Source organism: Neomonachus schauinslandi, chromosome 6, assembly GCF_002201575.2.
Source record: "Neomonachus schauinslandi chromosome 6, ASM220157v2, whole genome shotgun sequence".
Classification (NCBI taxonomy): domain Eukaryota; kingdom Metazoa; phylum Chordata; class Mammalia; order Carnivora; family Phocidae; genus Neomonachus; species Neomonachus schauinslandi.
The window spans coordinates 109,493,952-109,517,922 of NC_058408.1; the positions used below are offsets into that span (position 1 = coordinate 109,493,952).

The following is a 23,971-nucleotide window of genomic DNA, read 5'->3' on the forward strand; positions in this document are numbered from 1 at the left end:
TTCTTCTTCTTCTTCTTCTTCTTCTTCTTCTTCTTCTTCTTCTTCTTTTAACATATAATGTATTATTTGTTTCAAGGATACAGGTCTGTGATTTATCAGTCTTACACAATTCACAGTGCTCACCATAGCACATACGCTCCCCAATGTCTATCACCCAGCCACCCCATCCCTCCCACCCCCCACCACTCCAGCAACCCTCAGTTTGTTTCCTAAGATTAAGAATTCCTCATATCAGTGAGGTCATATGATACATGTCTTTCTCTGATTGACTTATTTCGCTCAGCATAATACCCTCCAGTTCCATCCACGTCATTGCAAATGGCAAGATTTCATTCCTTTTGAAGATGTGGTATATACATCCATTTATATTTCAAGCATAGTATTGACTCTAAAATACTATAATACAACCAAATTGCCCCAGCCAGCTTTATAGCTGAGGTCTACAAGCTCTAAATATCTTATGGAACATTCTGGTAAACAAAGAAACAAAAGCTTGTTAAAAAGTGATAGGGGCTTACCTGGCCATGAAGTATTGCACCCCCAAAATCGTCCTCTGCTTTCCTTTATATTTTTTAGGGTGAGCCATGATGCCCTGATACAGTTGTGTGCCCAGTAATTATTTCCTGATAGAAAGTTGTTCCCATTTCAGTCTCTGTGTGTTAAGCTCTTTTTTTTTTTTTAAAGATTTTATTTATTTATTTGAGACAGAGAGAATGAGATACAGACAGCATGAGAGGGAGGAGGGTCAGAGGGAGAAGCAGACTCCCCGCTGAGCAGGGAGCCCGATGCGGGACTCGATCCAGGGACTCCAGGATCATGACCTGAGCCGAAGGCAGTCGCTCAACCAACTGAGCCACCCAGGCGCCCCTGTGTTAAGCTCTTTTGATTAAAACAAACAAATAAACAGAGAGACAGAAAAACAAATGAAAATAAAGAAAACCCCAGGGAGGGGCGCCTGGGTGGCTCAGTCAGTTAAGTGTCAGACTCTTGATCTCAGCTCAGGTCTTGATCTCGGGGTTGTGAGTTCAGGCCCTGAGTTGGGCTCCGTGCTGGGTGTGGAGCCTACTTAAAACGAAAACAAAACAAGATAAATCCCAGGGGCATCGATTAATGCAATAAGGGAGAAATAAGAAATTAAAATTAACAAGGATTTTGCCTTGAGAGTGTTCTTTCACAGAGTCTGTGATAACATTAAGGTGTGGTTTTAGCAGTCAGAAAATACTTCTCTCATGACTTGTGAAGAATTCTAGGTGGATCTGCCTTTGGACTGGACATCCATGTAACATAACTGTCCTTTGTCTCTTTTGCCCTTACTTTCTTTGTCTTTCTTTGCCACTTCCAACTGACCTCCATTCTCCTTCTGGTCTCTAATTAAGTTTTCTGGGGAAGACCTTAGTTGGCCCAACTCCTCAGCACCGTCACTACTGTAACAAAGCTTTTGTGCCGGAACAGCTCACAGGACCCCCAACTGTGCCTGCTCACATATCTTCCCTGGACCTCAAGGTTCTTGCCTTAGACGCTGAGTCCCTGAGCTCTAGTTACAGAAACCATATTGGCCTTGTCTGTTAGTGGATGCTGAAGAAGTTGGCTTCCTTGGGCTGGCAGCCTCCATGTTTACCCAACACAGTAAATCAACTAAAATTATTCTTGTGACAATTTAAGGGGCTGTCCTAGAAATTTTTTAAAATCTTTAGAAATATTAATTTAAAACATTATTTAAATTTTTTATTGTACCTCTCGGGACAAAGTAATTTTTATTCACTGAATTTCTTTTTACTTATCCAGGGATGAGCACATTTTTCCTGTAAAAGGCCAAAGGGTAAATATTTGGGCTTGGCATCCATTGCAGCAACCATACAACTCTGCCATTTTAGTGCAAAAGGAGTCACAGACAATACATCAACAAATGGATGACTGGCCAGCTGTATGTGGCCTATATTTTGCTGACCCCTGATTTTTCCCAGTGCATCCCTGCAGCGCCCACATCCCCTCACACCCCTGCTCACTTCACACTTCTACGTTTCCTTGTCAGCTGTATCACAGAGCTCAGGAGTCCTGAGAATGACTTATTTCATGGAATTGCATTGGGGTTCCTCTGTTGCAAAGCCTCGCAGGATCTCTTGAGTGGAGACAAAACATAAATTGCCTAAAAGAGAATTGATGCCTCAGAATCATCAACAAATGCATGCATTTGGGGGAAATTTTTAGCATTAAAGCGCTTTCTCCTAGAAATGATGAGGATGGCACTTCTGTCACACAAGCATGCATATCTGCTTAGGCACAGACATTTTGCTGAAAATCAGAATTATAATATTCTCTCCTGCCAACCCTGTAAGATGCTCGAATGATAACGGCAGGAGTAGGGTGTGGGAATATAGGAAAAGTAGTATATTCTGCTTTTGACAACTCTTTTAACTCTGTTCTCTCCAAAAAGGGAGTTGTTTCTTTAGGCACTCTATCCAAAACCTGGCTGTCATTTCTAGGTACTGGGGGGGGATGCTGATACCCTTTTTTTTATCTTTCAGAAAACAAATCTTAAAACAATCCCCAGGTATGAGATTTCTCTTCCCGTCCAAGTCATGGTAGATCTGTGAACAGGGCTTCTGGGGTTGTTTACTGGATGAATTTTATTCTAGCTGCAAACTATTTATTCTAAGTCTTCCAAAAATTATTCTTCTTTCCATGTTTGCCTTTCTTCTTTGGTTGACTCTACACTTGCTATCTGTCATAAGTGATGAGTGCGGTATTTGATTCTAACAGCGATGAACTTTTGCTGTGCATAAGACAAGGAGAAGATTTTGATGTATTTCAGCACATGTGGACCTCCTCCCTGAGCTGTCTCAACCTATAGATAGCAACAGGAGATCCATCATTTCTGCACATTTCTTCCTCGGGGGCATGAGCTTCCCTGTAGTCTTAGATTTTTCATAATTGCTGGTTTCATCCAGGAATATCACTGTGTGAACATTTTCTGAAGATAATCAACTGTGTGAGTGGCAGGGACTTTGAGGGAAAGAAGAAAGAGAAGAGTGTCCTTCTATCCCTTCAATGTTATTGCTAGATCCCACACGTCTCTTTTTCTTTTGTTTCCTTGTGTATAGCAATTTCCTTGCGGTATTCCAGGTAATAGGGGTTACATGGACTAGGCTAGGTCATGACACACTATGGTTAGCAATGTTGGTAAAGTTTAAGAGGGGATATTTGATTAACAGAAAATTTTAAACAGAGTCATCCAATGAAGAATAAAATTCAGGAATAGTAAGAATTCCAGGGTAATCCTAGTGTAAAGACATGTAAGTGTGTTTGGATCTGAACAAACCTAGTAATGGGGTGTAGTGATCTGCCTTTGCTGGGTCCCTCCAAGGAACTTGATTGTTTATGTTGCCTGTAGGTTCAAGAATACACAGTCCTGATTTCTCAGACGTCCTGACAGTCTCTTGTGCGTGCCAGTTCAGAGTCCAAACTGGGTACATTTATATTATGTTATTTTTCCAGATTTTCTGGAACAACGCAGAACAAAACAGGAACTAAATAAAAACAAAACAATCAGCAAAGCGCAAGGAGCTTGCAGATTAGAGTGAAGACAAATAACTACCCGAGGGATTGCAATGCAATGTGATAATGGATCCAAGGGAGATTACTTCATTGCCTCACCCACAAAATTCGTCAGGGGTAGGAGGCAAGGGGAAGCTTCCTCCTCGTGGAAACCTGAGATCTAAACGATGTACTTCTAGTTTGGTGGATGATATGAGAGAGGCAAAGAGGACATTTCAGGCAGAAGGAACAACATTTATAGTTACCTGGAGTTGAGAGGGAAGATGGAGAACTGACAACAGGCCTGGAGCAGAGCGTGTACAAGGCAAAGATATGAGAAAAGACATTGGTTCATATAAGGCCAGACCATGAAGGATGAGCACCTACCACCCTCACATCCCCTCCACCCACTGGCTTGTTCTTTCTCCTCCTGGAATGGCAATCTCATCCCATTTTCAATCAGACTAAAACTTTTGAAGCTATGCCTGATCTTCTCTTTCCCTTTCCTATCCCACACCTGTTCCATGAGCAGGGCTAGGAATCTTAGTGTCTTACCTTTATGTATTCATCCATCCTTGATTTCATAAAACATACTTATTTCTGAGTTACTTACCATTCATGACTTCAAGATTTTAGTGAAATAAACATGAATGGAGCAGATAAGGAAGCAAGACATGCTTGAACTTTGGCACCAGACACAACTGGGTTGGTTTCTTGGTTCTACCTTTCACCTTCTAGCTTCGTAACCTTGGGAAGTTCCCTTGCGCTCTCGAGACCTTTGAACACGGGCAGAAAGAAGCTAATTATGTGTTCCTCAGAGTGCCTGCCACAGGGTCATCAAACATTAAATAGAAGCTTCTATGTCCTCACTTTCCATCCCCAGTTTCCAATTCTCTTTTGAAACTTCTTTTACTGCATTTTTAAACATACGTTGCCTCTTCTATTTGATTTTGTGCTCCTAAGGCTACATGTTAGGTTTTTGGGGTTTTTTTTCTTTTAATGAAAGACTTTTTGGTTTACGTTTCTACTTTTGCTTAGTTTTTGTTTGCGCGGGAGTCCTGTTCGGTGGGCTTTGGGTGTCGGAGAAAGGATGCATGGTTTCCCCTTCAGCTTCCTGGGGAGTAGGGAAAGAGGAGATGAGGAACAGAGCAGAGCATACATGACTGTTACTTTTAAATTGTTGCATTTGAACCTCACTTTCCTTATCTCTGAAATGAAGATAAAAGTGACTGTGTTTTATCTTGCCTGCAGGGTCATAGCTGGACATTTGCCCCCATCTGTTTACAGTCTTAGCTCCCGCTCTGTCCATGGGCAGGACCACAGGGGCTATCCCCAAATCCCCTGCGGCTGCCTTCCAGGTTTCACCACCTGCCCTCTGTTCCTTCACCTACCCTACCACCATTCCCATTCTGCGGCCACTATCTTGTTTTCCCTCTCTATAGCTGCTGTTTGGAATTGATGAGTTAGGAGGACAGCCTGCTTGCTTTGTAATCCCGACTTCACGCCTACAAAGCATGTTTCATATTCCCCCCGCCATCCAAATCTGGAAAAAGAACATCCATGTTCTCCAGGAGAACAGTCCTGGAGTCAGTTTTGCACTATTTCCACCCCTGTCTCCAGGGTAAGTTCCCACACTCATGTTTCCTGTTCCAGAAGGACCAGCTTTTCTGGAAGGGAGTCTGTATATTATTCAAGTCCACCTTAATGATGTAAGCAAGTAAATATGTTTAAGAGAATATGAATTGGACGCTTAGTTTTGATAGCCTCCTGGAAATGATTTCAGATACTTCTTTGTGCCGTGACAATAGCTTGAGTTGAAATACCTATGTTTTCTATCTTCTGTATAACTTTATCTCATAAATGTCTCTGGCAACAACAATGAAAATAAGATTCTTTTTCTATCTGTGTAAAAAAGTGCCATTGGATTTTTGATAGGGATTACATCAAATCTGTAGATTGCTTTAGGTGGTGTGGACTAATCATCTTGCTGATGTCACTGTGCCCATAGCTCTGAAACACCACACTGTTTCATATTTATTTTTATATGTTCATCTCACCTGCTAGATTAAAGGATTTGTGGAATTCTGCCTTGCTTATCTTTGCAGCCGAAGTATAAATCTAGAGCAGTGTCTGATGTGGGATGCAGGAGAAAAGCCAATAAACATAGATGGTAACTTTCTTTCAATCTCAAATTTTAATCCTCTTTAGAGATGATGTTTTTCTGAGTTATTTAAATGGGTAGTGGTCACTCTATTAGATGGATCTAAGCAGCACTTTTGTTTTTGCTTTAGAAAAGCAAAGTTTCAGTATTTTTAAAATGCTTACAGTTTCTTAGCATGACACATGATCCTTTTAGAACATTGATTTGAATAGCCTCTGTCTAAAATACTGTATTAATAGAAAATTTGAGATATTGTAAGGCTACCAGATTATGAAACAACTACCATAACAAAGATAGTTTGTTACAGTTCCCAAGAAGTGGGTGCACACCGTGCTATGGGAGGCCCCAAGGGGGAATACCAAGGAGGCAGAAGAGAAGGAGAAACTGTGAGGAAGAGCATTTATGGTGGTCTTCACAGGAAGCAGTGGGTGAAATAATATAAGCAGGCCTAGAATTGGCTAGTTTGAATAATTCTAGCAGGCTCTGGGTAGAGGGGCTGTCCCTATTTGTCTGGTCCCTGGCCCTGGGGTAATGAGGGCAGGTGGATAGCCGTCCAGAGTGTGAGAGCCCAATAAAGGAAGTGGTTGGGGGTGTGAGCTCTGGATTGGTTAGTTCGTATTTGAAGATCACGTTCATAAGTTAATTGCTTCCTATCTCCAAAATTGACTAACCCTAGGAGGAGACTCCCTCAAGATCAGCAAGGTTCAGATGTCAAAGTATCAGAAATAGAAGAAAAAAGACATGGTTATTACAGTGTATGATGCTAAACATGAATGGGCATGTGGGCGAGACAGCAGTCTGCAGCTAGCTGAACACAAGCACTGTTAAAAGACAAGAACTGCTCCTACGGTGTGGCTCTACGACAGAGAATAAATCTAAATGCTCCACATACTTTTATTGAAGATTATATGCACAGACATCACAGAGACTGGAGAATTCTCTAGAGACCTTAAAATTCTATTTAATTCAGCTGTAATCAGATGCTTGAATCACTTCCCATATGGGTCATGTGTGGTTTATCTTGCTTCTGGATATATCTTTCAGAGATTCTTTGCTTGTACTAATTCTTAAAGCGGTAAGTATTCCCTGTTGCTTCTGCCTCGGTTAAAACATTGTTGTTCTTATCTCTTGGTACCAATCCTGTCATCTTCTTGGATCCTGTAGCTCACGCCTTGCTGAGTACACTTGTCACCTGTTGCTATCACTACAGAGTCGGAGACAAATTTCCTTCATTGCTGGATGGCAACTTGTTTCTCTTATCTGGGAAAGAAAGAATTCCCTAACTGCATTGTTACTGATATCCTGTAACTATTAGTAATTACTCTCTACTGCCCTTTGTTTAGGTAAAAGAAATGAGACTTAAACGTCACATTTTGAAATAATGAAAAGATCACCTGACCCAAGTCTTTCTGAGATTAGAGCTTATGAAGTTTGTAGTGCACCACAATTTCCGGTATTAAATGCTGGAAATCACAATGGGTCTATAAAACTGGTCAGTGGTTTTTGTTTTTGTTTTTGTTTTTTCTGTTTTTTGTTTTAGAAGTACTTCTAAGGTCTATCTTAGAGACATTAATGTTAATACTTCATATTCCACTCTGGGAACTTATCATTATGTTTTTGGGTTTTTTTGATAGGCCTGGTGAGTCAGGATTTCCCATTCATATTTGTGAATTAAGGACACCTAGGGGTATTCCCTGTCACTTAATACAGCAGTATGTTTGTCGTTAGACCTCTCCTTTCCTTGAGAAAACTGACTGGCACTGTTTTGGTAGGTGAGGCTTTTTGACAAGATTTACATTGGGTCAAGAATTGGAGAGCTGTCAGGTCAGGCTGAGGAACCCCAAATATCAGAATGGGGAAGAACAGCATCTGCTAGACCCCTGAGTTATCCACAGGCATATACTTTCATTTCTTTAATCTGACTTTCTTTTCCTTCCTCATGATCCTCTCTACACACCATACAGTCGATCAATTATCGATACACAAGGCTATTCATTTTGTAAGTAGACAAAATTGGAAAAAGTATAAATGTCCATAGACTTCACCATAATATAGAATACCACACAGCCACTAAAAAGGATGAGACAGACCTACGGGTTCTAACATGAAAAAAATGCCCATGATTTTGATTTATTGTAAGTTCTTTGTTTTTGTTTTTGTTTTTTTAAAGTGAGAGCATGAGCGGTGGGGAGGGGCAGTGGGAGAGGGAGAGAGAATCTCAAGCAGACTGAGCTGAACGTGGAGCCCGCCGTGGCGCTCCATCTCATGACCCTGCAATCACAACCTGAGCTGAAACCAAGAGTCCGTCGCCCAACCTACTGAGCCACTTAGGAGCCCCTACTGAAAGTTTTCAAAAGCAAGTTAACAAATAATAATAGAGCCATCACTGTATGTAAGGGCATGATTGAATTTCACTAACATAATAACTGAAAAACAAAAGCTAAATTTAAAAAAGAACACATAGTTGGGGCGCCTGGGTGGCTCAGTCGGTTAAGCGTCTGCCTTCAGCTCAGGTCATGATCCTGGGGTCCTGGGATCAAGCCCGGAGTCGGGCTCCCTGCTCAGTGGAGAGCCTGCTTCTCCCTCTGCCTCTGCCTGCCACTCCCCCTGCTTGTGCTCTCTCTCTCTCTCTTTCTATCAAATACATAAATAAAATCTTCCAAAAAAATAAAAAAGAACACATAGTATACTCCACTCCTATAAAGTCCAAAAGCAAGTACAGCTAAAGTTTGGTGTTAGAAATCAGGTTAGTGGTTATGTTATAGACAAGGTGGTTGGTAATTAGAAGGGTGTATATGAGCTTCTTCTTGGGTACTTGTCATGTGTCCTTTCTTGATCTGGGTGTTTAACTAGGCATGTTCATTTGTAAAATTTCCTCATGCTGTAAATTTATGAATCATTCATTTCTTAAATATTTATTTATTTGAGAGTGAAAGAGCGAGCGAGCGAGTGGGGGGAGGGGCAGTGGGAGAGAGAGAATCTCAAGCAGACTTCCCATTGAGCACAGAACACCACGCGGGGCTCAAGCTCATGACCCTGAGATCATGACCTGAACTGAAATCACCAATCCAACGCTTAACCAACTGAGCCACTGAGGCACCCCAATTATGCACTTTTACATATGTGTTACATTTTGATACGAATTTTATTTTAAAGGACAAGCATTTGAATTTTGCAAAAATAAAAGACTGGGGTCAGAAAGTAAAGGACATTCTTAGATGGAGTAAGAGCTGTGGCCAGCCAAGACCATGAGCAAGCTAGATTTCTAGGGTACTAGAAACTGTGAGCAAATAGAGGAAGCCAGTTGGTGATGGTAGGTTACCAAAGCAGGCAGTAAAGGGATGGGAGCTCCAAAGTGTCCAAAGGGAAGGCTCAGCCAGGCTATTTTATTTCCAGCCCTAGTTTTTATATATCTAGCCTTTCAGTAAAATTTTCAGAAACCAAATTTAAAATGAATTAAATTGAGGGCACCTGGGCGACTCAGTGGGTTAAGCATCTGACTCTTGGTTTCAGCTCAGGTCATGATCTCAGGGTTGTGAGATCCAGCCCCATGTGGTGCTCTGCACTGGGTGTGGAGCCTGCTTAAGATTCTCTCTCTCTCCCTCTCCCTCTGACCCTCCCCCCTCCACCCCCACTAGCACACACACTCTCTAAAAAATTTTAAAAATAAAAAAATAAAATAAAATGAATTAAATCAAATATTATAAGCACAGATGTTGATAAAGGATCAAACATATTTATTATTATCGTTATTTTAATTCAAAGAACTTCAGTATATCTCTGTTTCTGAAACCAATGACCTTGACTACAATCAGTGTTTTAATTATCCTCCTTACTTTTCCACATGAGGACTCAGAGAAATCACTTGTCTTCAAATGGTTTAAATGCTACCTCTCAAACCCAGCTTTCTCTGTGAATTTCGTCAGCAATCTCTATCATGATATATTAAAATCATAGCAACTACATCAATAATAATAATAATAGAAGCCACATCAATTTTATAAGTACCTTCAGTGAGGCAAGCACTGTGTTCAGTAAATACATTATACAAAGTATTTCCTTTAATCTTCCAGTAATCCAGTGAGGTAAGTATTATGATCATTGCCACTTTTTCACTTTAAAACTGAGTCACAGATAGGTTCAATAAAATTGCCCAAATTCACATAAATAGTTAGGGAAGGAGCTATTAGTTAGGTTACAGATCCCTGTTGTCTACCTCTTGACCTATACTGTCTGATGTAACCACTAGCTGCATGTGACCATTGAGAACTTGAAATGTGGCTAGCCTAAAATGAGATGAGCTGCAACTATAAAGTACACACTGGATTTCAAAGACTTGGTACCTATATATATATATATATATATATATAGGTATATATGTATGTATATATATATATATATATATATACATATGTATGTATGTATGTATGTGTGTATATATATATAGATATAATACTTTGTTAATATTTTTATAAAAATTCCATGTTGAAATGATACTGTTTTAGATATGTTGTATGAAATAAAATAACTAAAGTTAATTTTGCCTTTTGTGTGTGTATATCTGTGTGTGCTTCTTTTCCTCTGTCTTGGCTGCCGTAGGTAGATTTGAACCAATACCAGTCTAGAGTCCCAGTGCTAGAAATTCAGATCTCCCACTCTGAGGTGGAGCTCAGTTGTAGGTGTGTGTGAAGATTCCCAGGTATTTCTACTGCATGGCCAGAGTAGAGGACCACTGCCTCAAGTCCAGAAACCTGTGCTGTCTGATACCCAACCTGTCTCAGGACAGCCTCTGCTGGGACAGTTCCAACATGGGCATCAGACATGCCAGTGCTACAAGAGATCAGCCTGAGCAGCTGCACACACAGCTGACTTTGTAGATGATGCTTATAGATGATGGTGAGACACCCTGAAATCTAGGGCAAAAGGAGTTAGATTCCTTTAACTTACATCTTACCTGGCTGAGGAAGGTGGAGGTCCATTAGACCAACCTGGGGAGGGTTGGGTGTCACCTAGGGCCTGGATGTTCACCTGGGTGGCAAGCTCCAAGTGGTTTAAGAGGATTAGACTTCCCACTCTATCAAAACAGGTCAAATACTCGAAGATTCCTATAAACTACTGGGTCAGAATCTCCCCATTGCCAAGGAAATAATTTTTTATCATTTTGAGTCACACGTCTTGCTGGTAGAATGTGACTTCGCCAATGAACAGTGAATCCTAAGTGATCAAAAACTGGGGTTAAAGGTAAGGATTGGGGGACAGTTATTACGAGTTCAGGAAAAATGGAGTTCACAGACCTATTAACAGAGAAGCCAGAAGCCAAAGACTGGTTTTACCTTAGCATTGAAAACTCACCAATAGATTTATTTTGATGCAATTTGCTTTTTACTTATAATTTATTTGTGGGAGAAATAGCACTTGGAAAGCCACTGCATGTTAGAGATACCAATGAGAAGACCCAGGGCCTTTCATTTTTTTCAAAATGTGTTTTATAACATTCACTTATCTATAGTCAGCCAGAGCTGACTGTTTGGGAAAGGAGGGAGAGAGATAAGGGATTATTACAGGAAAGATTTATTTGGTGGAGAGCACAGGGGAAGAAAAGGAAATTACAGGTGAGAATAAATGTGTTTATGAATTTAAACTGTTATTTTCCCTTAAATATCAAATTTTATGGATAATGCACATCTAAAAGCATTTTGCATGGAAATAAGATAAAATATAATTTTGAATATCAACATTTTGTTATAAAGTGATTATTTTACTTTTTCAAAGTATTTTAAAATGTGCCCTTCCACAGTGGACTGCACAGAGCAAGAGAATAAATCTTTCGGGTAAAAGGACCTCCCTCCAAGAAAGCATAGCCTCTGTTTTATTACTCCACCAGGCAAAAAGCCCAACTGGCAAAATGTTATGAGACATCCAGCCCAGAAGCTATTGACTTTAACAAAGGCCTGTTGAGTGCCCACCTCTGTGCAGGGCAAGCATGAGCCAGGGACAGGGACCCAAGAATGAAGATGGTGTTCCTGACCTTGAGGGGCTCACAGTCGGGCTTTAAGGAAACAGATACATGCATTTTTGGTACAAGACAATCAGTTATGGAAAAGATACAAAAGGGATGTAGGAGGGAATTCTTGAGAAGAATTTTCAGACCTAACAGTATGTATTCTGAGTTTTTATGGATCAGTGAGTATATTAGTTTGTTAGGGCTGCCCACGACAAAGTAGCACAAACTAGCGGTTCAACAACAGAAACGGTATTGTCTCACAGGTCTGCAGGCTAGAAGTATAAATCAGGTTAGCATGGTTGGTTCCTTCTGAAGACTTTGGGAAGAATGTAGGAGAATGTGTGCCTTGCTTCTCTCTTAGCTTCTAGTGGTTTTCTGGCAGTCTTTGGCCTTCTGTGACTTGGGGAGTCACTGCCCCAGTCTGCCTTCATCTTCACGTGGTGTTCCCTCCTGTGTGTGTCTGTCTCTGTGCCCAAACCTCTTCTTTGGATAAGGACACAGTAAAATTGGGTTGGGGTCCATCCTAATGACTCCATACTAACTTGATCATCTGCAAAAGCCCCATATCCAAAGATCATATTCACAGGTATGCTGGTTAGTACTTCAACATCTTTTGGGGGACACAGTTCAACCCTTATGGGGGTTGGGGCTTTTCAAGTAGAGAAGGGAGGGGACTTCCAAGTAGAAATAACACAGTGTTGAAGAAAGCATTTCAGTACCTCCTGATCATTTCACTCCCCTGCATGCAGTGGGGTTGGCTGGAAACCCCTAAACAGCATTCTTGGGGTTCCTTGCAGCAAGGCTCAGGGAGTTTGTGTGATCTTCCTGATATTCTTATAATATATACTCTCTTGGTGCCCCACCCTGCCAGTGTGTGTTGATTTCATTGATCTCCCCGTGAGTATCCATTTCATTCTCCTTCAGGACCCCTTTTACTTTAATGAAATCATTCTTTTTTCTTCAATAGCAGTTATCAGCCATTTAAGTCTGTTCATTTTTGTCTTCAAGTTAAAAAAGTGTAAATCCCAGTTTCCAACATTCTAAATATACTTCCCTTTCCTGCTTACGGTTCATTTGCCATTCTTTGTAAGCCCCTAATATTTTAATCTTTCTTCAGCATTTGTTGATTTTTAAGAAGAAAATTCGAGAAGCCCTCTTGTTCCAAGAATAATTAATACTGGAATAAATCCATTTAAACTTAACCTGGTTAAAATAGGGACCACAATGTCATAGGCCTACAATCAGGGAGAGACTGACCTACCCAGATTATGAGGTTGACTTGATGAATAGAAATAAATACTAGAATTAGGCAAGGACTAAGCTCATGAATGGTGGGATCATTAGTGAATGTTGTTGTATGGTGTTGACTTTTGCTCCTCTATGTAGGCTATTAACCACAGGGCCTCTGATAATGAATAGTTAGATAAGAGGAGCCCTAGTGGTATTGTTACATATACATGTTACAATCATGCTTGCATTTGACACCCCGTGGTGGCACCACAGAGCGTCTGATTTGCATATGCTGAATATGAGGTGGTCTAGGTGGAAAAGCTTTTGCTCTTGTATATGACTTACAGGAGTCTGTGTTTCTGTGTGTCTCTGTGTCTGTGTGTGTCTGTGTCCGTGTTTAAGCCTCACATTACTTGGATACCTGCACATTTAGGGAAATCATGCTTAAGTTTGGTGTCTTATAGACTTAATTTAAACTGGTGATATAGAGAAAAATTTCCCAAGAGGGCAGGGGAATCCTAGGGCCCCCTACTTGAAGGGGACATGGAGCCACCTTTTAGAACATTCTCCATTCTCTAACATATACAGAATAGTTCATCAAGGTCATCCACTCCTCTATCATTCATCTAGAGCCCTCCAAAGGGAAATGGTATAAGAAAGCTGCAGCTGTGGGCGCCTGGGTGGCTCAGTTGGTTAAGCGACTGCCTTCGGCTCAGGTCATGATCCTGGAGTCCCGGGATCGAGTCCCGCATCAGGCTCCCTGCTCGGCAGGGAGTCTGCTTCTCCCTCTGACCCTCCTCCCTCTCATGCTCTCTGTCTCTCATTCTCTCTCTCGCAAATAAATTAAAAAAAAAAAAAATTAAAAAAAAAAAGAAAGCTGCAGCTGTGATTTTCTTTTGGTATCATTTTTTTTTTCTATGTAGTAGAGCTCAATAAGTTTTTGTGAAGGGCCTTCTAGAATGCTAAAGACTATTACAATATCCGAAAGCATTCTAGCAAGCAGTTTTGCACACCGGGACCTCAACTGTGAGCTGTCGAGTTTAGCAGACAATGCTGTAGCCCACAAGTTTTCCAAGGATTCTGTGTCTTTGGGAACAAAGAACACACTTTTCTTCTCAAAGGGTTTATGTGAGGGAAACCGTGAAAGACAGCCCATGCCCCAAGGAGGATCACTTGCCTTACATCCTCTAAAACATCTGGGTAAGAAATTCAGCAGCACTAGTTGAAAACTTCAGTTACCAAGAGTAAAAGTATAAGGCATCACGAGTAAAGAAAATGACGTAAAAGTAAATTCCTTCAGTACAGGTCCCAGGGCACAGGCAGTGGGGACCAGAGACAGCCAGTCACTGACTGCCTAGAGATAAGGCTAGCTTTCCATAAGAGAAGTAGAGTATTTTAAAGGCCTATTTTTAATGTGAACACTGGCTTTAGGAAAAAAAGCGGCGGGCGGGGCGGGGGGGAAGGAAAGTAGCATTTTGTGCGTCAATTGTATGCCATCTATTATCCTAGACACTTTATCTGTGCTCTCTTATTGAATCCCTAAACAAATATGGGAGGTATGTAATGTTTTCCCCATTTTATTTATAAAGACAATGGATAGGAGAGGATAAAGACAATTGTAGCTGGTGTTTACACCCAAGCATACCCACCAGCCAACCATACTGTTCCCTGAGTGAGATGGGCTCCCATTTATCTTTCCAGAGTCTCAGACCAGCTGCTTGCCAGAAGGATTTTTTCCACTGGGCCAATGTCAGTTTCTGAAACTTCACCATACTTTACTTTCTCTAGCTTCACCTTTATAGCCTGAAATATGATCCTATAAAAAGAGAAGAGTGAGTTCTGTGCATTAGAGAAAAGGAAAAGGAACAGAGTTGGAAGCTGGAGAACAATGGAAACATCCTTTACCAATTCTTATTTAACCAAAGGTTGGCTCTGTCCTCAAAAATGACTTTATAATCTGGGTTTTTAAAAATGGAGTGCAGCAATGTTGACATCCCATAGAATAATAATAACAGTTACCATGTATTAGATAGAACCAAATTAAACTACCAATTATTACCAGTTATTGCCTCCACCCATGGCAATTTTATATAGTTCAGCCTAATATTGAGTGAGCACTCAGAGTTAGGTATGGCAACACACTGTGTGTCTTAACTCATTCAATCCTTACAACATCTCTATAACGAAGTTAGTGGTAGCCTCAAGTTACAAAGAAGGCATTCCTTTCTGGAATTAGGCTGGAATTCTAGCTTCTGCATACAGGCTGAAGTGGTAGAAGACAGAGCAGGTTTGGGAAAGGTACATATGCCTTGCAGTACATGAAAGATATGTGACAGAGTTCCCAGAGAGTTATGGGGCTACGTTCATGATTCCTCTAAAAAAGCTCGTGCAGTTGCTCAGTGACCTCTATGTCCCTAAATTAAAGGACATTATCTTATTTGGCCCCTCAGAAGCATTCAGTAGTCTGAAATTTTAGAAAAACCCTTTTTATTTTCTTCCATGCTATTATCATGTTTAGTTACTGTGCTTATTTGGAGGATATTCTTTTTCCTTTTTTGCTTTGCCTGGTTCCTTTTTCATCTCCTCTATAGGATATTCCTTCTCTGCCCTCCCATGAAATTTTGGAGTCCATCAAAGCTCTATCTCAGACACTCTTCTCTTACTACTCTGTGTTTTCTCCTGGGCCATCTTATCAAAACACTTGGTTGCGGTTATATGCATAACCCGTAATTTTATATCCAGAACCCTGTCACCCCCTCTTAGCCTAGATCTGCATATTTAAATGTCTACTTTACATCTCTACTTAGATGTCGTACAGGCTTTCAAAACTCACCAACTCCAAAACTGAGTTTGTTATCTTTCCTTCCAAGTTTGAACCTCCTCCAAAATATGCTATCTTAGTTAAGAACATCAGTGTTTAGTCCCTTAAGTATTTTCAATCTAAGTGCTTTTTACTTCTGTTTACTCCTCTCTCCACCATGGTTGTTACTACTCTCGTACAAACATCCATCATATCTTACCTGAGCTGATTTAATATCCTCCTAACAGGATTCTGCATTTATTTTATTCCTTCTAATCTTTCCTGCATATTGCATATAAAATGAATGTAAATATTATCACATCACATTCTTCTCCTTTCAAATCCTTCAGCACCTTTCTGCTGTTGTGGTGACTTGTTGATTGTACACTGTGTGCACGTTGCCTCTGTGTTGTTCTGCTCAGCTGCTAAGGAAAATGACTTGTACAAAGGCCCTGTGGTAGTAGATAACTTCCAGATTCCTGAACATGCCATTTTATCTCCTACCCCAGGACCTATGCACAAGCTGTTTCCTTTTCCTGGACCACTCTCCCCATCCCCATTACTCTTACCTGGCTTCTGATATTATATTGGAGATCTCTGATCTCTGGCTTCTATGACTAGGTCAGTTTTCCATAAAATATGCTTTTGTAGCATTGTCTCGTTCCTTATTATAACATTTATTACACTCAGTATTTCATAACACTGCCTTTATTCAGATAGGAAATTAAAGTTTATAAAGGTAAAGTAATATATCTGTGGTTACTCATATTGAAAGTGGCTAAAATTAAACTCAAATCCAAAATTGCCAGGCTCCCAACCCTTTGTTTCTTGCACCTCACTCATGCTAGCTCTTATGTTAACAGTCTATGAATCAAAGGCATTGAGTGCTATCACTGAACTACACCTGGGTCTATAAATTCACTCACAGTCTTTAGAGTTTTAATTTCACTCTTGATTTAAACTCAGAGTTGATTTTGTGCATTTCCCCAGGCTATATTTGACTAGCTTCAAATAAGAACAAAAACAGTACCTAGATTTTATGTGGAAATCATTCAGTTTAGTAGATAGTCTTATTTTTTTTGTTGTTTTAATGGGTATTATTATCCATCATTTTCATAATTCTTTTTATTGGCAGGGGCAGGGTGAGGTAGATTATCATATTCAAGTCACACTTATTCCATTATAGTCATCAACTGACAAAAACTAAGTGAGATGAAATTCTCTATGGTTGGTACAACTACTTGTTTCCAAGTTCGATTGGAAAATTGAGTGGGCTTAAAAATGTGGGAATGGAAAAGATGACATTCTTTAAGATGGCAATATGCCCAAACAAGGTCTCAGTGACACATTTTTTATTCCTTTAACTTGAATTTTGCCACATTAAAAATATCAACTAAGGCTTCCCAGAGCCACATGATTGCCCCTCTCCATTTCTTCAGAAATTAGGCTTAAATTCTGTTTTCTGATACTTTAGTCTGAATAAAATGGAAATAGAGCCTAAGATGGGAATGAAGAAGGGATAGTGATAAGAAAAAAGAAAATAAGTCCTAGAAATCAGACTCTGTGCATATAGGTTTTCATCCAGGTCTGTTGTGTCTGATATCTATTTGCCTAATTAAAGATGAATTACTGCAATTGACTTTGCTGTTAGAGGAACACCACAAGTCATGGACTCATTTCTGCTGGCTCTGGAAGCTTCTGGGTCATATTGAAAGAATCGCAGAAAGTCATGGTATAGGGAATTCTATGTCCATGAACCAGCCTTCAGCCTAGTTTTCTGGCTACAAATTGGCATCAACACTGAGTGAAGCTAGGCCAGAATGAAAAACCAGGCAGTTTACCAGTGCAGGGAGGGAGAGTGTTGAGAACAATACTCAAATCCAACACACAGGGTGTCTTCCTGGGGCCTGACCAGGCAACCTGAATATCACCCAAAAAAACAGGGGCTGGCAAATAGATGGTATGGAAAAGAAAATGAACCATGAGTATCTACCTGTCAGTAGATCATGCTACAATACCCACTGAGGCCTGGAAACCCATGGCTTCACCATTTTTCCTTATGACACTTTGCCCTCTGAAAAGGACTTTAAGAGTACAGCGTCACACAGTGAGGAGGCCAGGTTTGGATGGGAAAGCCCCACCGAGAGGAGCCAGGTCTAGATCTCAGGAATGGGTAGGGTCATTTGCAGGTGGTCCCTCAGGAGAGGAGGATTTGCAGGAAGCCAGGGAGGACATAGTATGGATAAAAGAGAAGTAATAAACCTGAAGAACATCCCCAGGTGAGACTTGATGTATCGTACACAACTTAAAGCAGAAAAATCCCTCTAAAGGCAGAAATATCCACTTATTCCCTAGGCAATAAGTCTTACAGTGTCAACTATGTAAGAAGCGTTGCACTAGGTGTTGGGGAAATAGCGAATCAAACAAATAGATCAACAAAAACACGGCCCCTTGCACCAATGAAGTTTACAGTGCAGTGCAAGATTTTTTTGAGGTAACGACACTTAATTTGAGACCAAAAAGGTGAGTAGACATTTAAAGGACAAATACAAGAATAATATTCAGGAGAGAGAAAGAGAGGAGTATGTATTGAGACTCTGAAGAGTTGAATGTTAGACATGGTGGAAGAAAAAGACACTGGTTAGTATGGGTGGACAATGTTGTATCAAGCATGTATTTTTTTATATTATGTCTATACTTCTATATTCCCTGTATTCTTTTGTCCCCCAGGATTAATATTTTGCTACTATACTTGCTACTGTATTTGCTACGTAAAATAAAGCACTTATATGAAACTTATCATTTGATACATTTTGACATAAGTATTCATCATGAGAACATCATCACATTTGAGACAATGAGCATATCTATGACTCTCCAGTGTCTCCTCATGTCACTTTGTGGTCTCTTTCCTCTACTCCTCCCTACTCCTGACCCCAGCTATCCACTCATGCTTTCTGCTACTATGGATTAGTTTCCATTTTCCAGGATTTTTTTTTAAGATTTTATTTACTTATTTGAGAGACAGACAGAGATAGCAACAGAGAGAGTGAGAGAGAGCGTGAGTGGGGAGGAAAGGGAGAATCAGGCTCCCCACTGAGCAGGAAGCCTGACTCGGGACTCAATCCCAGGACCCTGGGATCATGATCTGAGCCGAAGGCAGACGCTTAAACTACTGAGCCACTCAGGCATGCCTCCATTTTCCAGGATTTTATATAACTGGAATAACACAACAGATACTTTTTCTTGTCTGACTTATTGCGCTCAACCTAGTTATTCTGAGATTCATGTGTAGGTTTGCTTATATCACTAATTCATTCCTTTTTATTGCTAAGTGAGATTCCATTGTATGGCTATACCACAGTTTGTTTATTCATTTACCTGCTAATTGGCTTTTGGATTGTTCCAGGTTTTTTGGTTTTTGTTTTTTTTGCTATTGCAAGTAAAGCTGCTATGAATATTTATGTACATAATGAACATATGCTTGCATAGTCCATTAGGAATGGAATGGCTATGTCATAAGGTAGGTATGTGCTTAACTTTCTATGAAACTGTTTTTTAAGTGGTTATACCATTTTTCATTTCTACCAGAAGTACATGAGAGTACAAATTGTTCACACCCTTGGTATGGTCAGCCTTTAATATTAGTGATTCTAGTAGCGATGCCATGTGTCTCATTATAGTTTAATTTTCAACTCTACAATGGCTAATGATGTTGAGTATCTTTTTATTTGTTCTTGTTTATTTGTTCTATTCAGTGGTTCTCAAAGTATATTTCACAGACCAGCAACATCAGAATCACCTTGGAAACCTTGGAACTTTAAAAAAAATGCAAATATTCTGTCTCCACTTCATACCTGCTAAATCAGTAACTCTAGGAGAGAAAGTAGGTGGCAATTGGTTCTTCAGTAGTTCTCAAGGTGACTCCAATGCACTGTAAAGTTTGAGAACTACTGCATTATGTTAAGAGAGAAACAAAAAGAATTTTGTGTATTTTGTGTTATAAGTAGAGATGATTTATACTATTCAGACTTCCTTTTCTTTATAACATATATAGGGAGATCTGAAAGTGAGTGAGAGTAAGTCAGATGTTTGAGTAATATGGAGGAGGTATGGGTAACCATTAGAAAAATGGAGAAGCAGGCTGATGAGGTCATTAGTCACTATTAGATGTCACTTAAGTAATGCCATTGTCAACTTTTATTGCTGCCCATCTTCCTGATTGTATAATCTTCTCTCCCAATTCTGAGCTGCTCAAGGTAGAGGTATGAAAAAGGCAGCTTCTTGGATTTGTATGCAGTTATTCTGCCAAATGGGTTAAAGGGGAAGAGAAAGAGATCAGTAGTTGAGGGTATTTGCAAGAGAGTGAATGAGTGTAATCATGGATCATAGTCTCTCTGTGTAAAGAAAGAAAGAAAATGAAGACAAGGGGAGAATAATTAACAGATAGAAAGTTCTGAGACCTGTAGATAAAAAGGTCTTGATGAGCTGGAAGAACTGCTTCAGTAGACACACTTCAGAAATGAGCTGGGAGTGTAAATGGTAATGGCTAAAAAGTGACATGCTTATTTTTGAATTCTTATTTTTTTGTGATAAGAAGCTATAAGATATGACCTTGGTAATGGAGGTTGAGATTACTGTGCCAGATCATTGGTATTGAAGTAGTCAAGAATGGGTGAATAAATATTCACATACATATTGAGGTTCTCTTTCATTAGTGATGTCAGTCATAATAGTGGATGGATGAATGGGAGACAGACAGCTGAGGACCAAGTCAGAAAATACAGCGGCATCAGTATCACATAAAATAAATTGGAAGTCATCACTGGCACAGGAAAATTCCGGCAGACACATATTTCTTTCTCTGGGAGATTATTCGGGGCCCCATAATTTCAAAAACATATGTCCCAGTATGTGCTAAATTTATGGAATGCCTTTTGATAATAAGATTCATCATCGTGCTATATGTGTAAAAGTGTGTTTTAACCATGCATATACAAAAAATAACAACCAGCCAGCCTGGAGATGATTGCAAAGAAATTGAATCATAATAACTTCCTCATGTTTTCCTATTCATGACAGGGGGAAAAAGTTTGCTTTGAAAAGCTCCTACCAACTCAGAAGTCCAAGGATAGAAATTGTGCCCTGCTAACATCCATTCTAATTCTTTTTTTCAAATTCACAGAGAGTGAAGAAGTGTATCAAAGGCAGGTGCTGTCAATTTCGTGTATCATCTTTGGAATTGTCATCGTGGGCATGTTCTGTGCAGCATTCTACTTCAAAAGCAAGTAAGACCATCTCTCTCAAGTGTTAAAAGGTTACTTCTCAGAGGAAGCACTTTGTCTTTCTTTAACTTCACAGTCTCTGCTCCAGGCAGAGGGATCTTGTGCAAATGGGTCCATCAAACATCTACAAATGACTTAGAATCTCTTATAGACTGTGGGGAGTATATGCAGCATGTGTGCGCGCGCACGTGCGTGCGTGCGTGTGTGCGTGCGTGTGTGGTTTCTCTTTGGTGCACATAGTGATCATTCCTCTCTGTGATCATGAACACTCCATGTTCTTTGCAGTTTCTGATTACCTGCCAAAAGTAACGGCTCAGTATCTGCCTATCACTAAGGGGTTAACACTTCTGAATAGAGAGGTCACTGGTGTAGACCTAAGTATTGTCAACAAATACTAGACTTTTTTGGAAAAAAAAAAAACCCACACTTTTCCTTTCATAGTATTTTTACCTGATACCCATAAAGGTTTCAGCCAATTATGAAATATGAATACTATAAGATCTACTTTGTTTCATCAATTGGTAAGCACATCTCAAATATCCCCCATACTTACCCTGCTAAGAAATCAAAACTTCTGTGGTACCTGGCTGCTCAGTCAGAAGAGCATGTGGCTCCTGTCTTAGGGTTGTGAGTTCGAGCCCGACATTGGGTGTAGAGATTACTTAAGTAAATAAATACATAAACTTAAAAAAAAAGAAACCAAAACTTTTGCTATGATAAAGGTGCCAACTTTGACTAATAAAGTATAATAAAATATATACATACCTATATATACATACAAATATATTTATTCCAAATGGACTTTGATAAAGGTGTTTTATTTATGGAAATTTTATTTAAGTCACGCAAGCCTTAAGAAGTTGGCGCAGATTCTATTCCTACAGCTTGTCTGAAATGCAAGCCAATGTGTAATTGCTTTTCATTGGACCTATATTTGTCTACACATTTGCTCTTCTAAAAATGGGTCCATTTCCAGATATAGTTTATGACACCTGTCTGCATGTTGTATATGTTGATCTTTAAAAAGAACAGCAATTATGATTTTAAAAAATAATGGAAACTCGGGTATGAATCCATAATTAGTAACTATTATTTTTTAATGAGCTATTTCAGAATAGGTTTAGATTTTCAGAATTACTGTGAAAATAGTACAGATAGATCCCACATAACCCAGACCCAGTTTCCCCTAATACTAATGTCTTATATTAGTATGTTGCATTTGTCACAATGAATGAATGAAATAATATTCAGACTAAAGTTCATACTTCCAGATATCCTTAGCTTTTACCTAATGCACTTTGTTCCAGGCCCCCATCTAGGATACCACATCATATTTAATTGTCACATCTCCTAGGCAACTCTTGGCTGTGACAGTTATTAGTGTTCATTTTTGAGAACCCTTTGTCAGGGACACTGGGCTTATCCCCCATTCCTCACAACAATTGGAATTGTTCATTATTGCTGCACTTTTCAAATAATAACAGAAGTTAATTTTAAAATATTAATTTGTCAAAGCCACACAGATGGGGTCTTTGAATTTCCCCAGTCCTAGTTGAAATTGCATGCTCCAAACCACTCTACCACATTGGCTCCCACGGTCCTCCTGCTAGATGGTGGAAGGTGAAACTATTTAGGGTGAATAATCAGGATTATCATGCCCTGGTGCCGCCCATAATGCTTGGCGTCCTCTAGGGAGCTTACGTGATATATGGTCAGGATTTTACATGCCTCACTCAACACCTGCATTCAAATCACCGGGGTGCCACTTGCTTTTTGTGTATTATTAGGCAAATTGCATCCAGTCCTTTGGCCTCGGTTTCCTTTTTGGTAAAATATGGCCGAAAATAATACTTACCTTATAGAATTTGTCAGGGATTAATGGGATAGCATTGTATAGAGCATAGCATGGTGTTCCAAAGAGTAAATAATGAAGGCTTGCTATGGTTAACGCCTACGGTTTTCCACACTGCAACTGAGAGGCTGGGTAACTACAGAGTGAAGAGCATGCACCGGAGCACGAGAGGGGTAATCACACGCCGCAGGGCGTTCAAAGGGTCTCCCTGCAAGTGCTGTGTACAGGAAAGAAGTTGTGTATTTAACAATAAGCAAATTACCATCAAGTGGTGGTTAATCACTTATTTTTAGAGTATAATTTGTAGTTGTACCACATGTAAGGGAAAGACTGATTATGACAATCACAAGAACGGAGAGCAGCTGGATGACTCGAGGACCTCCATCTTCAGGGCTGTCAATCTCTCCCTCTCCAGGCAGCACGTGGGCTCTGAGACGAACACCTCCTCCTGGGGCTATTATTTTTTAATGAACTATTTCAGCATAGGTTTAGATTTTCAGAATTACTGTGAAAATAGTCCAGCTAGATCCCACATAACCCAGACCCAGTCTCCCCTCATACTAACGTCACCTTAGTGAGGTGTGGGGGTTTAATGTAAACACTGTGCAACATCATTCATTCTGGGGGACTTCCAGAACTGAGCCAGGGGAGGAACACTAATCAGGATGTTGTCTTTCTGCCTGCCCAGCTGGGACACATTTTTATTAAAAATTAAATAAATAAGAAAATGTGAGAATAATAAAGTAATACTAAAAATTGAAGGCTATTCCGAGTGGAATTACATTTCTCATTAGAGACCTAGAGTGTATTTCCTTCTAGCACAGTTTCCAGGCAGGGTCTTCCTTTATTTTTCTTTGCCGGAGAGGAGTGCTACACCTCACACCAAGCATCTAATCTATATAGCTGAAAGCAGTGTAAATTTTTATATCACACTGGCACATGTGTCTTTCCACTCGTTCCTGGAATTCTAATTCCCATCCCCAGATCTCAGGGATAATAGCATAGGCAGACTCTACCTGGATCTGTCCTTACTTTCACACATACCATAAGGTTGTTAATATGTGTATCATTTGTTTGACTTCATCTTGGAAGTGCCAAGTCTTCT

General features: G+C 40.0%; 1 protein-coding gene across 4 annotated transcripts in view; it reads left to right on the forward strand.

Annotated features, from left to right (window-relative positions):
• The window catches only part of NRG3 (neuregulin 3), a 1,029,538-nt gene that overhangs the window by 974,547 nt on the left and 31,020 nt on the right, over window positions 1-23,971 (forward strand). For all 4 annotated transcript variants that reach the window (XM_044916509.1, XM_044916510.1, XM_044916511.1 and 1 more), the window contains exon 5: window positions 20,915-21,017. In XM_044916509.1, coding sequence (XP_044772444.1) covers window positions 20,915-21,017 — 103 coding nt within the window. The remainder of the gene's footprint in view (window positions 1-20,914; window positions 21,018-23,971) is intronic.